At 39.4% G+C, this 17,142-nt stretch overlaps 1 protein-coding gene across 1 annotated transcript in view; it reads left to right on the top strand.

Moving 5' to 3' along the window:
* The first annotated feature begins 5,253 nt into the window (after window positions 1-5,253).
* The window catches only part of SLC35D1 (solute carrier family 35 member D1), a 51,178-nt gene continuing 39,289 nt past the window's right edge, over window positions 5,254-17,142 (top strand). The window contains exons 1-7 of the mRNA XM_039233442.1: window positions 5,254-5,642; window positions 6,482-6,515; window positions 6,613-6,699; window positions 7,369-7,436; window positions 9,261-9,332; window positions 9,960-10,028; window positions 12,425-12,527. Of these exons, the coding sequence (XP_039089373.1) occupies window positions 5,440-5,642; window positions 6,482-6,515; window positions 6,613-6,699; window positions 7,369-7,436; window positions 9,261-9,332; window positions 9,960-10,028; window positions 12,425-12,527 (636 nt within the window). The 5' untranslated portion in view covers window positions 5,254-5,439. The remainder of the gene's footprint in view (window positions 5,643-6,481; window positions 6,516-6,612; window positions 6,700-7,368; window positions 7,437-9,260; window positions 9,333-9,959; window positions 10,029-12,424; window positions 12,528-17,142) is intronic.

Here is a 17,142-nt window from a genome sequence, read left to right as displayed (position 1 = left end):
TTACATCATATCTCCTGCCATAATATTGTCTATAGATATCTTGATCATCTGAACATACCAAATCAACTGATTCAATACAATGATTGAATTATACTGATTGGACCTGATAAACAGGTAATAGTAAATATATGGGATGGTTAAGTAAATAGCTGGATAGCATCCAGTCAGGGTTCATCACTTGATACAATAGGAGACAATGGAGAAGAAGCAGTTTGCATGGGTTGAGGGGATAATGATCAGTTTAGTTTTATCCATGTCGAGGCTGCCTCAGAGTCATTCAAGTGAATATGTTCAGGAGACAGTTGTATATACTAATCTGGAGTTCACAAGAACCCATGCGATATAAATTTGGGAAGTGCTGGCAAAATGGTAAATCTTAAGTGAACCCATTTAAGTGGGATGAAATTATTAGTAAGAGTGTATAGACTGAAAAGAGAAGACCCAGAAGAAAGCCCTGAGGGATGTGAAACTCTAACTTAAAAAATTCTAGATGAGGAAGAGCCAGTAAAACAGAAAGAATGAGAAGGAGTATCCAGAAAACTAGGAGGTGTTCCAGAGGGTATGGCATCAGAGAAGTAAAGGGAAGTAGTGTGGCTACAGGAGGGGAGGGGATCAGGAGTGTAAATGCTGTAGCACGGGAACAAGGGAAGGACTGCATGTCTGCAGGGTTTACCTCCATGGAGGTCATCGGCAACTCAGGGAGGAACAGCTTCAGTGTGGTGGAGGCTGTAAAACTAGTTTCAGGTGGGTTGAAGAGTGATGGAGGTGGTTATAAAGAGGGTAGAGGCGTGGACAATTGGTGGATAGTGAGGCCAAGTTCACTGAGATAGATGAGGATCAAAACACCTGATTTACGGTCGATCTGTATGCACCTTGAGTTTGAAATGCCTTTGTATTTTCAATGCCTAATTTGAAGACTAGTGTGGTATTTATGAATGAGTTGTGGTTGACTATCACTAATAAATTGTCATTTTTTATCCTATGATTCTTTTTCATATGGTTGGTAAATACGAAACTTGGTAACTGAAGGAGGAAATGGTATTGCCAGACTTCTTATAAAAGCAAGTATGTTTACCTACCCAACTTGAGGCAGGACTTATGTAGTATAGGAGCACATTGCTAAATACACTGGGGCCAAGTCTGCCCAGTCACTTAGAGCTGTAGGACTCAGGGTATACCTAAGACTCTGTCTTGATCTTTGTTTTCCTATTTATAAGTCGTTTTACCATACCTACTTCCTAGAGTAGCAAGAATGAAATAAAATAATAAATTACAATGCTAGCGCATGGCCAGGCTCACCGTCAGTGATCAATATGTTCATTCCTTTCAGTCCAACATAGAGAAGTATGAGGCACTGCAGGGAAGCTCCATTCTCCTTCCATACTTTTTAGTTCTCGGATTTTAAGGGCATTGTTTGAATAGGAAACACGTATAGTCCTTGTTCCTGGACTAGAAAATAATCAGTGGTACAACACAGCAGGACACTAGGATGATCTAAGCAGGCAGTGAAATAAGAAACTGGTGAATGGAGGTGGACACCAAAATATCCTACATAAATTCCAGTACAAGCAGAGCAAGTGAGCTAAGGAAAGGGAGAAGTGTAGGGAAAAGAAATAACATGAGTTATGTTAACAACTACCATGCAGAATCAATTTTTCCTAGTAGAGAAACATGATGGCTAAAGCAATGTTTTGATAAAAAAGGCATGTTTTAATTATAAAGAAGATTTTTCCGCCAGTAATTCCACGTAGCAAAATATAAAATGTATCAAGGTACAATGTTGACATTTCCAAATAGAGAGTAGACTTGTATGTCAGTGAAAATATTTAAATCAAGTCTTCCCAATCTTGTACAATTTTAGATGTTTCCACCTTTATTCAATTTTATAAATAATATCTAAATCTCCCCTATATAATTCTGTGATTAATATTATAGAAGTTAGAAAACAGGTCTAAGTAACTGAAATACCTAAAAGAACCAAAAGTCTAAATACCTATAATAAAAACCCAGCTGGATTGCACACATCTATCATTATGGGCACTTGATACAAATGCTCGACTCCATTAGACTTCACAGCAGTTTACTGAGAGTCTACAAAGCATTCCTGGTGTTGAGAAAATCCAATATAGTTCTTGGCCTGTCTATGGTAGGTCTTAACAAATATTTATTAATAAATATATAACATAATCATGCTGAGAAAAACAACAGTAGTTTTTTGGATTAATACTTTTAGGAGGATTATTTTCATTCAATTTTGTGTAATTGCAATTGATTGATTGAAGAAATTTATACCTAGCATATCATCATCATCCCTCCACTGGGAAGCACTTGATCCATCTGGCCTCTTTCAGTGGTCTCTACTGCTGCTATCTGACTTTATAAGAGAGAGGTGCATTTTCATACAATTAGTGGGAATATAAAATTGGTACCGTCTCTTTGGAGATCCATTTGTTAATGCTATTAAAAAACATAACCTTTAATTAAACAATTCCACACCTAGAAACTTATACCTCTACAAAGTTGAATGGACAAGGATCATCAAGACTGCAGCGTTTATAAACCAAAAAGCTGGCAACAACCTCAATGTCCATAAGAAAGGTTACATGAATTATGATGCCTCTATAATGGAATTTTCAGCAGCTGTTACAAAGAATGAGGTAGAATTTCTTCACTAACACAGATCTTTAAAAATACTAAGTGAAAACAGAGTTTGCATAATGATAATAGTATTGATAATAGTAATTATTATTATAAACACTTGTGAAGTATGCACTATATTCTAAGTGTTTTACCTTTATTAACACATTTAATTCCCACCCAGACCCCATGAGGTGGGTGCTAACTGAAAGTCCTCATTTTATAGATAAGGAAACTGAAGCACATTATTGTTAAGTAACTTGTCCAAGGTCACAAAATTAATGTCAGAGTCAGTCTCTGGCTTGAGGATCAGATTTCTTACCTGGTTCTGTCCTATGTATGTTAAAAAACGTATTAAATATGCATTTGTAAATATACACCTGTGTGTATGGATATGGATACAAACGTCCGTGTAAATGTATGTATTCATATGTAAACAGAACATGGTGCTAAATACAACCTCTAAACTGTTAGCAGTTGCTTTCTTTAAAGAGTGGGTAGGGGAGGAAGAGGGGAAGATACTCTTTATGTAATACGAGTCTATTTTGCCTATTTGCCTTTGTTATGAGGGATATTATTTTTATCATATTTTTTTCACAGAAGATGTTTCCCAAAATAAAACTTTCTAGTTATTTTTCTTCTGCTGCTAGCAATTAAGGAAGAAATCTGGCCATTTTTCCTCATTGTTAAAAAGTTATTCATTTAGCAAAAACATTTAAACTGTGCTAGGTATCCTGCCTGTCCTTGTCCTTAGGGAGCTCACTGTCTACTGGAACAGACTGACATATAAACAGGTAATTCCAGAGCCTCTATGATGGGGACATACAAAGATGGGGTGGGAGGGACACAAAGGAAAGGTATCAATTCTGTGGAGGTAGTGGAGGGGCAGTGCGAAGGAAGGTACCCAAAGAGAAGGTAATGCTTTGGTTAAATACTAAGTGAAAAGTAAGAGTTCTTCAGGAGACAGAGGAGAGAGAGAGAGAGAGAGAGAGAGAGAGAGAGAGAGAAGGCATCCCAGATGGAGGGAATGATGGCAGCAAAGACACAGAGACAGGAACCCACATTTGTCTTCAGGGAACTGGCCATAATTTAATTTAGTTGCAGCTTAGGGGGAAATGTGTGGAGTGCCTCTGGAGATGTGGGCAGAAGCCACATCCTCTAAGTTTTGTGAGCGTTGTTAAGAACTTCATTCTGTGTACCAGTGTTTCAGAATATTCAAAGAATAAAGGAGTTCATAGAATAACTCAAAAGATATGGATCAAAAGATACACACAGAATGGAATATTATCCAGCCTTAAAAAGGAAGGAAATTCTGACACATGCTACAAGTAGCTGAACCTTGAAAGCATTATGCTGAGTGAAATATCAGACACAAAAGGACAAATACTGTCTGATTCCACTTACCTGAGGTATCTAGAATAGTCAGATTCATAAAGACAGAAAGAATAGTGGTCACTGGAGGTTGAGGTGAGGAGGTGTGAATGACTGTTCAGTGGTTACATAAGTTCAGTTAGAGATGATGAAAAAGTTCTGGAGATGGGTAGTGGTGAGAGTTGCACAACTGTGAATGTACTTAGAGCCACTGAATTGTACACTCGATGGTAAAATGATGAATTTTATACAAAGCGTATTTTACCATATAATAAAACAAGTTGAGATGGTAAATTTTATGTGTATTTTACCACAATTTAAAGGATGGGCTAAAAAAATATATAGATGAAATATTTAGAAAAAGAATTCAAATTTCTTTTTTTGACATTAAAGTTAGATATGTCATTTCTTTGTTCAAGCTGATAATAATGACTTGTTTGTGTTATGTAATAATTGGCTGCCACTTACTGAAAGCTAGGTCTGCACTAGCTTAACATCCATAGAGATAGGGAGATGCAGGCCCAGAGACTCAACTGACTGGCACATGGCTAGTGAGAGGGCGTTTCTAGGAATTCCAGGATTGGAACTCACCTCCCAAACCCTTGCTCTGTCACCAACCCATAAGCTGCTTGATTATCTTACTACTTTTTTGGTTATGTCTACATTTTTCTTAAATTTTCCCTTGATCTGCAAAGAAAGGATTGTTTGGTGTTTTCTGGGTTCAGAAAATGTAAGAAGGCTGAGGGAACGCAGAATGAAATGTTTGTTGAGTGTTTACTTTTATCCACGTATGATACTTTTGAAGGGCTTTGACCTTCTGCCTGAGGGAGCAAAAGAACAAAGTCTAGACGAGCACACCGGAGAACAAATCAGCCAGCCACCTGTTACCGGGGAGAGGATGGTCCGTAGTTTTGTTGCGGCTGTTATCTGGAGAATACGGCTGCCAGGCCCCCCGCCCCCCCGCCTCCAGCCTCCCCAGCTGTGGGTACTCAGACACTGCGCTGGCTCCCGCGCAGGCGCGCAGCGGCCGCTGCGTTCGGTGGCCGTGCTTTGCCGCTTGGTGCACCGGTGCCCCCGAGTGATTCCTCCTTGGCCTCTTTTCCCTCTTTGCCTGGGACTAAGGGTCGCCGCTGTCCCGTCTCCTGGCCCTCTCCAACCCCTGCCCAGAACAATCCCGGCGCGGCCCCTACCCTCTGACCCCGCGTTGCACAATGCCGGAGCCAAGTCCCCAAGGGCGTGAAATCCAGCGTTCCTGCCCCTGGGCGGGGACGCTCGGCTACCGTGCGGGAAGCCGAGGCGGCGAGCGCGCCGCCGACACAGCTCGCCGGCCAGGGCCCCGCGAGTCCCCGGGGAGCTGCCGCGGCAGGCCCCCCGCACCGCCAGGCCCGCCCGCCGCTCCTCTCACAGGCCGCCGCCGCCGCCGCCGCAGCCATGGCGGAAGTTCATAGACGTCAGCATGCCCGGGTTAAAGGAGAAGCCCCCGCGAAATCCTCCACACACAGACATGAGGAGGAGCTGGGGATGGCGTCGGCCGAAACGCTGACGGTGTTCTTGAAGCTGCTGGCCGCCGGCTTTTACGGCGTGAGCTCCTTCCTGATCGTGGTGGTCAACAAAAGCGTGCTTACCAATTACAGGTAGGGCCGAGGCGGCGGCGGCGGCGGCGGCGGCGGCGGAGGCCGTGGGGAGGAGCGCGCGGCAGCGGCGGCGGGGCGCCGGCTTCTTGGACTTAACGCTGCCGGAGTTAAAGATGAACAAAAGTTGGGCGGGAGCCGGGGAGGGCGGGAAGCGGACGCCCGGTCGGGGCGGCGGGGCCGGCTTGGCGCGCGGGCCCGGGGTGCGGGTCCCGCTCCGGGCTCCCGGCTCCCGACGGCCCGGCGCGCGTTACCGGCGGCGGTGGGAAAGCGCCCGCCGTGCGGGCAGTGCAGCGCCCTGGAGACCTTGCCCCGCGGAGCAACGGAGCGGAGTTTGTTTCGTGACTTTTGGCTCCTGTGTACGGCAGGCTGGGAGCAGAGCGAGGGGTGCCGTCCTTTCACGGCATCCTGGGCCGGGGGCCGGGGCTTCAGGGTTCCCCAAGTTCGCTGACAGCCTCTGGGGACGTGCGCATCCCCAAGCTCTTTTAAGACGATTCGGATGCTGTCACTGGGACCCTGAGGCAGAAGCAGAGCTTCTGTTTTAAAGATTTTTGTTTTAAGGATGTGAAACCGTTGAAGACACCTATGTCTTCACCGCTTGAAAAATCCGTTGCAGGCAGCTGACTGAAATTGTGGAATCAGACAAGATGAGACAAGTGGCCGCCCCAGGCTACAAAAATCCGGGATGTTGCTGATCCCAACCAGCAGGGATTTCTCCCAGATTTTCATTAGGAGAAAAGACAGATGTTGGTGTTTGTATCAAAATACATTTAAGTTGAATTCACAGAGCTACAGTTTGGGTTTTTCTGACCCTGTATTTTTCTTTCTCCACCTTTTTGTAGATTTCCCTCCTCACTATGTGTTGGACTTGGCCAGGTTAGTTGGAATCTTCAGCATTACGTGGTTTATGTCGTTAGAACTTCTGTGTGTGTCTTTATGTGTAGAACAGTGAATCTGTGTTCTCTGTTTACAGATGGTGGCCACAGTGGCAGTTCTCTGGGTGGGAAAGGCGCTCAGAGTAGTCAAGTTTCCTGACCTTGACAGAAATGTACCTCGAAAGGTAAAATAGAAATAATAATACTTTTTTTCTGAAAAGAAGTCCCTGTATATTTTTGTCAGTGCTCTGCGTATTTAAAAATTGCAGTCTAGAAATTGCCCAGAGTGGATATAGTGAAGGTAAAGAATAAGTGTAGTAATATGTGTTTTTAAAAAGTCCTACAAACTCTTTAAAATTAAGAGGAAAAAGCCTCCTGAAATCTTGTGTTACTTTAATCGATGAACTTATTGGGAGGACAGCTATTTTGCATTTTCTACACCCATCTAATCTAACCAGTGTATCCTACATTCATTATTCTTTGGGTTTTCTTACTTTTCTGTCTGCCTCTGCTTAACTCCATGTGAAGATGAAATGTCTTTCCTTTTTTTTGCCATGGGCTAATCCATTATATTTTAAAGCAAATGATGTTTCTGTCTCATAAGGTTTGATCATATTCATATTTCTGTTTCTTTTTCCTTCTCCATTCTTCCCTCTCTCTGCCACAGTACTGCTGTTTATCCAGAAGTAATGTTTTTGTGGGTGCTTCATTGGGGCCAGATTGTGTATGAGTTCTGATCTTATGTTTTAAGTGGAAAGATTTTGATCGTATAAACAAAAGTGTTTCTCTTTGAAAGGACCTTGTTTTAGCTATCTTTATTATTGAGTTTTGTTATCCCTTTTTAAATTTTCTAGACGTTTCCACTACCTCTACTATATTTTGGGAACCAAATCACGGGACTGTTCAGCACAAAGAAACTGAAGTATGGATAACTTTATTTTACTAGTGAGGTTAATATAATGTGTTCTTAAAACTGTACTTGAATGTTAAGTATTTAACACATTGTTATTGATTCTGGAAAAAATGAAAGGACCAGAAAGCTTCTGTTACTAAATAATGAAGATTACGCCAAAGGTTTTAGTTTAAAATTTTTAAGTTTGAATAGAAAGAGTCTTACTTGTTTTGGGTTTTTTCCCCTTCACTTTGATAATAGAAGTCTTAAAATGTTATAAAATGCTGTGATAGAGATTTTCATTATTTTTCCAGATCTATAATAGTGAAGAATATACGTTAGGCTCCTGGGATTTCAATTTTTTAATACAATTTATAAATACCATATTTTAAGCAAACTCTGCAAGCAAAATCAGAGGATTGGTATGAGAACTTTTATAGTTTTTCTTTTAACCTGAGGTAGTTAAAATAACATCAGATGGAACTCTGATACAAATATTATACCTATGGCCATATCACTGTAGAAGCAGCATATTCACTTCCATAAAAAAGCAATAGTTCTCTGCTCCACAACAAAACTGTTTAATTATCCTCTAAATTCCCAATTCTTGGCTTCTCCACTTGAGGAGTATAGTATGTACTGGTGTATGTGATATTAAAATTATACACACAGGGGAGCCGTATAACAGAAATCCATGGTTTCACTACTGCCACTTTTTTTTTTTTTTTTTTTAACATTTTCATTTATTATTGAGAGACAGAGCATAAGCAGGGGAGGGGCAGAGAGAGGGGGAGACGCAGAATCTGAAGGAGGCTCCAGGCTCTGAGCTGTCAGCACAGAGCCCGTGAGTTCATAACCTGAGCCGAGCTCGGATGCTTAACCTACTGAGCCACCCAGGCACCCCTCACTACTGTCACTTAAGCTAAACCTTTGGCATAGTAGATGATTGTAAAACAATGGGGAGACCCTGAGGATCAGAGACAAAGTGTTTTTCATTTTTTTTTTCTCCAGACCCAAGAAACCTGACAGAATGACCATGATGATACCTCTGGGGGAGGGTTCATGGAAGTCAGATTTCTCATGGGTGGGGCATCCTTTTTCATCTCATTATCCACTTGAAAGGAAATGCAGACCTGCTACAAAGTGCTGCTTGTATAGAATTTGCTCTTCTTCATCCATTGCCATCCATCTATCCATCCATTCATTCACAGCTATCTTTCATTGCCAGCTAAGTATAAGGCACCTTGGAGTGAGATGAGATATATTCAGAAATAACTGTATTGCAAAAGGCTCTGTGTTTGACTAGTGTAAGCAAAGTGCTCTGGTAATTTAGAGGAAGACCAAAGTACTTCCACAAAAAGTCAAGGACTGTTTCATGTGGGTAGGTTATCAGATACGCCGTTTGGAGGGTTGGAGATGTTTGGGGGGAGTGGAGTGGGTGGGAAGTAAGGTTAGTCTAGTAAAAAAGGAAGAGAAAGGTCTTTATCTCTTAAAGACTAACATGGTTACTGTTAAGGGTATTTGTATAATAAGTAGGATAAAATAAAAAAGTGGCTGTTCTTAGTCTTTGATAATAGATACATGATCTCTACCTTTTTTTATAGTTAGCTTGGCATTTATCACTTCTAGTAGGTTTATAAAAGCAATTTTTTCAGGCTTTCAAATAAGAATTCTAGAGAGAAGTAAAGGTTTAATCACAGATTAATCAACGTGGAATGGAATTAATCAGCATAATGGAAGGAAGAGATTAGCATTATTTTAAGGTATTTGAGGAGTCTTAGGTTAAAAAGTAAATTGTTAAACTTTATTTTACCTAATCATTTTTATCATTTATTCATTTATTTTTATTTGCAGCTTGCCAATGTTTACAGTTCTGAGAAGGTTCTCCATCCTGTTTACAATGTTTGCTGAAGGAGTTTTACTCAAGTGAGCTAAATTTCTAATATATGTAGTCTTTAATAAACTTTAATCATCTTGAAAAGGGACCCAGCATATGTGAAATAGTAAAATTATTTGTCTTGTTTCTACTTTATCTTTTGAGAAGTTTAAGAAACTTTCTTCCTTTGCTATAGGAATTGATAGTTTATGGGAAGGGTAGTTGGGAAGGTTATGAGTTGTAGTTGGAATCTGTCTGAACATGAGATATACTTTTAAGAATTCCTGTACTGTTGCCACTGGGTGAAGCTGGGTCAGAAACATCAGTATAGATTTTAAATGGTGTTCATAACTTGGCTACTTTTACCACAAGTGTGTGTATTCTTTTTCTACTTAAAGAAATTCTGATTTACAAAAATGCAAACTCAATAATAATAGTAAATTATAAGAATAAAAAAATGAGTATACTTTTTTTTATAACTATTTGCTTCATGAAAAGGGGCTCTTTGAAATATCCAGTTTCGTGGAAGCATTTAAAATATTGTTTATAGCTTTTTTTTTTTTTTAAAGAAAACATATATATTTTTTTGCCTTAAGATTAAGTCTTTTGCCAAAGATTAAGTCTTTGTGAATAATTAAAGGCACATGTATGTATTTTTTAATTATTTTATTTTGCAGGAAAACTTTTTCTTGGGGTATTAAGATGACTGTATTTGCAATGATTATTGGAGCCTTTGTAGCTGCCAGGTAAGAATGTATTAAGAACATATTGGAAATTATCAATAATTATTGATAATTATCAGTTACCAGTAAAGAGATTTTCTTGTAGACCAAGTAAGAATCCCGTCTTTGAAAAGCATCCAAAAGATTCTTTAAAAGTTAAATCTTTCTGGCTGTATTAAGGTCAAAGCTGGCAAAATCTGATTCTTCTTTGTATTGAGCATATACCTTATGCCACATAATATGTTTGGCATTTTACACATATTATTTATTCATTCTTTACAACAACTCTGAGAGCTACTGGTATAATTTTCCTATTTTTAGTTGAGGAAACTGAAACCTGAGTTCAGTAACTTAGTCAAGGTTACACAGCTAGTAAATGGCAGAACCGAGATTTGAATTTGTGCCTGACTCTGGAGCCTGTGTGCTTTTATAAATCATCTGGTATTCGTTTACTTTGCATAGTGCTGAAGCAAATAGTGTCTCAGAAAAGGCAGATGATAATGAATTATTTGCTTGTAGAATAATAATAGAATTTCTTTATTTGGCCTCACTTAAGATATATCACAAATGCCATAACTTAGACATTCTGTTAAATTACTAAAGCTTTTTCCGTTGTTCTTAAGTTTAAGTTTTAAAATGCAGGGAGAGGGGCACCTGGATGGCTCAGTCATTTCAGGCCATGATCTCACAGTTCTCTGCTCCTACCCTGTGTGTGCATCTGCTCTTTTTCTCAAAAATAATTAATTAATATTTAAAACAGGGAGAAAACGTATGCCCAAAGACTCAGAAAATTAAAGTTATGGCTAGAGTCCTTCTACATTTTACTTAGCCCAAGGCATACATATGTGGGTTTGCTAATGACACAGATTCTTCCCGACACACATTTTCCATCTGGGAGTTCAGTGCGCTTCTTGGATTAGCTCATTTACCTTCATCATTCCTGTGGTATAGGCAGGAGAAAATAGTAAAGTCAGATTCTATTCCACCCTAACTCTCCAACGAAATTTCATTCCTTTTTTTTTGTTTGTTTGTTTTTAAGGATAGAAGAGTTACTAGAATTTTGTTATATTGCTGATGGTTTTTCCCTTTGCATAATATTGCCTCCCTGAAAAAAAATTGTATATCAGCCTCTAGTCTTTCTTTTAGAGATGCCCTGCTAGTCTTTGAAGCATTTCCTTGAAGCTGGTGGGATTCAAACCTGAGTCAAACAACAGGAGTTCCTCAGGGCCAACCCTGGTCTGCAGATCTGGATCAGCCTTATCTAATCAGAACCTTTTAGTAGGGAAACAGATTGGGAGGAAGGGAGTCTGAAGTTAAAAGGTTGTCAGGCTGTTTGGAAAAGAGAATGTACATTAGACTAGTTCTGCCTAAAATAGCAGTAGCATAGAGCTCCTTAGAAGTCTCATTCCATGTACTAGTTAGCTATAAATACATGGTAGTTTTGCGTAATCAGAGAATGTGGAATGTGGGGCCACTAGTTTATCTAGGGTGCTAAAGGTTACTGAAGACATAACTCTTCTTAGATTTTCATTTTTCAGTTTAGTCTACTAAATTCTTTTTTTTTTTTTTTTTTTTAAATTTCTGAGCCAGAGAGAGAGACAGCATGAGCAGGGGAGGATCAGAGAGAGAGGGAGATACAGAATCCGAAGCAGGCTCCAGGCTCTGAGCTAGCTGTCAGCACAGAGCCTGACACGGGGCTCGAACCCATGAACCATGAGATCATGACCTGAGCCGAAGTCGGACACTTAACCAACTGAGCCACCCATGTGCCCCTTTAGTTTACTAAATTCTTATCTTGTGCCTGGTGGTCAGCTAAATAATAGAAAACTTCAATTTCCTGAATCCTGACAGTTATACCTCATAGGCTTTTAAAGCAGTGATTTAAGTATTTGAATTCCTGCTGTGTGCTTAGACACTGTTGTAGCTTGATCTCAGAACTGACTATAATCTGTACCTCAGAAACTCCACCCAGTGACCCAACCACTTGTATAACCTGCCTTTTGTGTGAATGAATCCTTGGAAAATGACATGTTAACACATTAATCTTTTTGGTTTCCTTATCTTTGAAATTGAGCCCCAGTGCCGCCTTCTTGCTTCAGATGTATTATAATGGTGAATTTGGTTACTTTTTCTTGTCTGACTTTGAATTCAGAGCAGTGTGTTCTTAACTGACGTGATTGATTGGTTACTAATGTTATTGTTTAAGTGTTAGTACTTTTCATTTCTGAAGACTTTCCTATTAAGTTTGAAATTGCAGACTATAACCAGGAATCAAGAAATAGTAATAAACTGATAAAATGCCTAATGTTCACTTACCTAAGTGAGAATATGTTCTTCCATATATTGTACTTTAGACTTATTTAAAATTACATGCACGTTCTTTAAATGTAAGTTATTAAAGTGTTGCTTGTGTTTTTCAGCTCTGACCTGGCATTTGATCTGGAAGGATATGTTTTTATTCTGGTAAATGATGTCCTGACAGCAGCAAATGGCGCATATGTAAAACAGAAATTAGATTCAAAAGTAGGTAGCAATCTAAATCTTTAAGAGATGTTTACTGATGTTGGGAGTGGTAATGTCAATTTGTCAGGAAAAAAGCAGAGAATAAAGAAAATTACTTAGGAGAGATGGGAAAGACCTAGGGATCTTTGAAGGCAAAATACCTGTATGTTGCTGTTCACATAAGAAACTTTATTTTTCAGTTATTAATTAGCAATTAGATTTTATTTTTATCCCTTTTCTGGAAGGGATTGGGTGAATATTGACTTTGAGAGGGAAGTAATTAAGTGTGCTCATTGGAGAAAAGTGTCATAAATGTTCATTGCTGTGGAATGGACAAGAAAGAAATATATGGAAGCCCTTGAGCAGATTTGAGGAGTAAGTGTTGAAAGGGGCTGCGGAACAGGAATGGACTTTGCATATTTGTCCCACAAATAATGGGAAACTTTAGGGAGCATTAGGATCATTCTCTCTCAGGAGCAGCGCTGGGTTCCTTGGCCTAGATCTTGTGCACATGAATGTTACATACCCAGCTCTTAACTTGCAGCATGCTTTAAAGATATTTTTTTGTTGATCTAGTATATACTTTGAATATATACACACTAAATTTTATTTTTAGGTCAAGCCAGAAAGTAGAGAACTCGAGCCACATTGCTTTTACTACACTATAGTATAAATTCACATTATTGTAAGAAGAAGCTATGTGGAACTCAGCTGTATACATCATAGGATTGTTATTGAAGGAATTGCCCTTTCTATCATGATGTATCCTGTATAAGGACCCACATGAGATACCGTCACCATAGTGTTTCCTGAACATTGTTACATTTTTTATCTCATAATTAAATGTTGCAGCTGACCATGACTTTATCTTATTTCCCTACCCATGTTTTCTCTTCTAAGTCAGATGACCTTATCATCCTAGTTTTTAGTTTGCCCTATCATATGTGCAGTATTTCTGAAACTCCTTCAGGCCATTTTTTAGAGCTCATATCATAAATACAAATGCCCTACCTAGTCAATAGTAGTATTAGTGTCAAGTTTGTATTATCTTGGCAGGGGGCTTTGCCTTCTTCAAAAAGAACCATGGAAGGAATGGCCATCCCAGGAGTTTTCATTATTTTCAGTTATTTTGAAGGTCTTTGAAGAACAGGGACAATGTGGATTGTTTCCAACAATTTTTTCTTAAATATACTTTTTATGTCTTATTCTCCAATTATTTGCCTTGACAACTAACTCTGTATGATGATTGTATTTTAATGGAAGCTACTACTACTAAACAATCTTTATCTTTTTTTAAAAATTTTTTAAATGTTTTTCATTTATTTCTGAGAGAGAGAGAGACAGCATGAGCAGGGGAGGGTCAGAGAGGGAGGGAGATACAGAATCTGAAACAGGCTCCAGCTAGCTCAGAGCTAGCTGTCAGCACAGAGCCTGACACGGGGCTCGAACCCACGAACCGTGAGATCATGACCTGAGCCGAAGTCAGACGAGCCACCCAGGTGCCCCAATCTTTATCTTTTTGTTTTTTTTTTAAAATGTTTTCTTTTTTAAATGTTTTATTAATTTCTAGGGAAGAGAGAGAGAGAGACAGCGTGAGCAGGGGAGGGTCACAGAGAGAGGGAGTCACAGACTGAAACAGGCTCCAGGCTCTGAGCTGGCAGTCAGCACAGAGCCCGATGCGGGGCTCGAACCCACGAACTGCGAGATCATGACCTAAGCGAAAGTCGGACGCTTAACCGACTAAGCCACCCAGGTGCCCCTAAAATGTTTTATTTATTTCTGAGAGAGAGACAGCATGAGCAGGGGAGGGTCAGAGAGGGAGGGAGATACAGAATCCGAAACAGGCTCCAGCTAGCTCAGAGCTAGCTGTCAGCACAGAGCCTGACACGGGGCTCGAACCCACGAACCGTGAGATCATGACCTGAGCCGAAGTCAGACGAGCCACCCAGGTGCCCCAATCTTTATCTTTTTGTTTTTTTTTTTTTTTTTTTTTTTTTTTTTTTTTTTTTTTTTTTTTTCCAGCCCATTTGCTGCTTTGGAAAATAGGTACCGGTAATAGCATTCCATTTGTCCATCAGCCTCAGCTGTCTAAAACAGTACTGTCCAATAGAATTTTCTGTGTTGATAGAAATTTTCTATATCTCTACCGTCTATTAAGTGTAACTGCTAGCCACATGTGGCTGTTGAGGTACAACTGAGGAACTGAATTAGTAGTTTAATTATAATTAAGTTGAAATAGCTGCATATGGCTAGTAACTACTGTATTGGAAAGCACAGTCTAAAATATATTCTAGAACCTGGACAAAAGCAAAGAGAGTTTCTGAGTATTTCATTACCATGAGAGTCCTTAATTCCCTCACTTAAAAAATAACTTAAGACTTGTTTGTCTTAGAACTTTTAAGCATATTGATCTGCTTTTCATACTTCATAGGTTGGGAGCAATATACTAAAAGATGGAATTCTACTTAGAGACAGAGAGGCGGTATAAAAGGTCAGCTAACAACAAAAGAAACAAAACAGGAAAACCATAAAAGTCAGATGGAAGTACCCAAAAACAGGGTGATTAAACAGCATTAAGGACAACATCATATAAGGATATAATACAGTAATGCATGTTTATCATGATGCCCAAAATTGAATTTTAGCCAATGCACTATGTTTAACAAGGCAGGGAAAAAGATACTCAAGACAATTAAAATGAGAAAGTAAGAACAATTTGGCATATAAGTTTTTGGTATTTGTTAGTTATCTGGATGGTGTGTGTGTGTGTGTGTGTGTGTGTGTGTGTGTGTGTGTGTGCGCGCGCGCGCGCGCGCATTCTCTTACTTCCCGGATCATACTCATGTCTCTGGCCGACTGGGCATCTGTTGTTAAAGGTAGTTTGTTCTACTATGGCTTTTTTTTTTTTTTTTTTTCCTGCCGTAGAAATGAGGCACATCTTTTCATTGATGCTTTTGGTGCCCATAGAAATCAGTTATTTGGTTTATCTGAGAGGCAGTATGGCCACACTGAGATGCTGTTAATAAATCAGAAGTTTTATTACCTTCCTGTAATTTCAGGAATGCTTAAATCATGGTCCTTTGAGCATGAGACATGTGATATGAAGATTTAGTGCTGCATTTCAGACCTGAATGCAACTTTTGAGTTTAAAATGTTTCTAACTTTTTATGGGGCGCCTGGGTGGCTTAGTCGGTTGAGCGTCCGACTTTCGCTTAGGTCATGATCTCGCAGTTCGTGGGTTCGAGCCCCGCGTCGGGCTCTGTGCTGACTGCCAGCTCAGAGCCTGGAGCCTGTTTCGGTCTGTGACTCCCTCTCTCTCTGACCCTCCCCTGCTCACGCTGTCTCTCTCTCTTTCTCCTAGAAATAAATAAAACATTTAAAAAAAAGTTTCTAACTTTTAAAAAAAATCACAGAAATAATACATATTAGAAGTAGTAGAAAGTATAATAGAAGTAGTAGAAAATGTAGATAAGCAAGAGGAAGAAAATATAAATCTCTCTTAATTCTACCATCAAGGGAGAAGCACAGTTTTGGAGGATAAGTGTGTATGTGGGCATTTGCATGTATATGTACACATTTAATTGTGTACAATTTTAAATGAAAGAGCAATAATATATAATGTTTTCTAGTCTGTTTTTCATTTAATGCAGTTTCATGAACACATTTACCCTATCAGTCAGGATTATTTAACGTTTTTAGTGGTTGCATAATATTTCATTGTTTGGTTGTTTCTAATCAACTAGAAATTTCTGTTGTTGAATATTTGTTTCCAGTTTTTCAAAGCTCCTTTTGAGAAGGTACTTTGGCTTTTTACATTGTTCAGTGATCTTTCATCACAGAAGTTAGGCGGATATCATGTACCTATATTCACTACTTCATCTCCATCCAACTCCCTCCCACCCCCGCCCCCCAAACTCTGGCCTACTTCTTGAGGTGACTGCTTCCAGCTGAATGTCTTAGAAGTGTGTGAATCAAAAGTGGGCCGAGAGTTCTCATAGGCTCCCTGCGTTTGAAGGTGTGTGTGGTTCTTTGTTGCTCCCCAGTAGCTGAGGGCACAACAAATCATACTTCTGGGAGGTGTTGATAGAATAATCTTAATCTTTATTGTACTTCACGTATCCATTTTCAGAAATACTTCACTGGTAAGTTATGTCTGTCATGTTGATCTAGGTGTTAGTACGTGTGTCAGTATCTACCCATCTGTCTCTCTTAAATAAGGCATTTGGTTATGGTTCTGAAAAGCTCAAGACTGACTTGACTTTGATTCAGTTAGGGAAAGGGAAGGGCTTCAGGACTGTGGTTATATAGAGAGATGTGTGTATATTCAAAATAAACTTTTCCCTGCTTGCTATTTTGAGGTAGCCAGTTGAAGTTATTTTTATTTCTCTCATTTTAAGCACTCAAAGGATTTATTTCAAATAAATTTAAAATCTTATAGGTTTGCTTTTCTTTTTTGCTTTTGAAAGTTTAGGTTATTAACATTTGCAGACTTACGACTTGGCTGATTTTCTGTCTATATTGTGGGGAATGGTGTGTGTGTGTGTGTGTGTGTGTGTGTGTAATGGTAGTGGAATTCTACCATTACACATGGGTGTGTATATCTGTCTGCTAGAACGAAATGAAATACGTAATTATT

This window comes from Hyaena hyaena, unplaced genomic scaffold (genome assembly GCF_003009895.1).
Source record: "Hyaena hyaena isolate Hyena2069 unplaced genomic scaffold, ASM300989v1 scaffold_75, whole genome shotgun sequence".
In the NCBI taxonomy this organism is placed as follows: Eukaryota; Metazoa; Chordata; class Mammalia; order Carnivora; family Hyaenidae; genus Hyaena; species Hyaena hyaena.
This window is presented reverse-complemented; position numbering and strand designations above follow the sequence as displayed.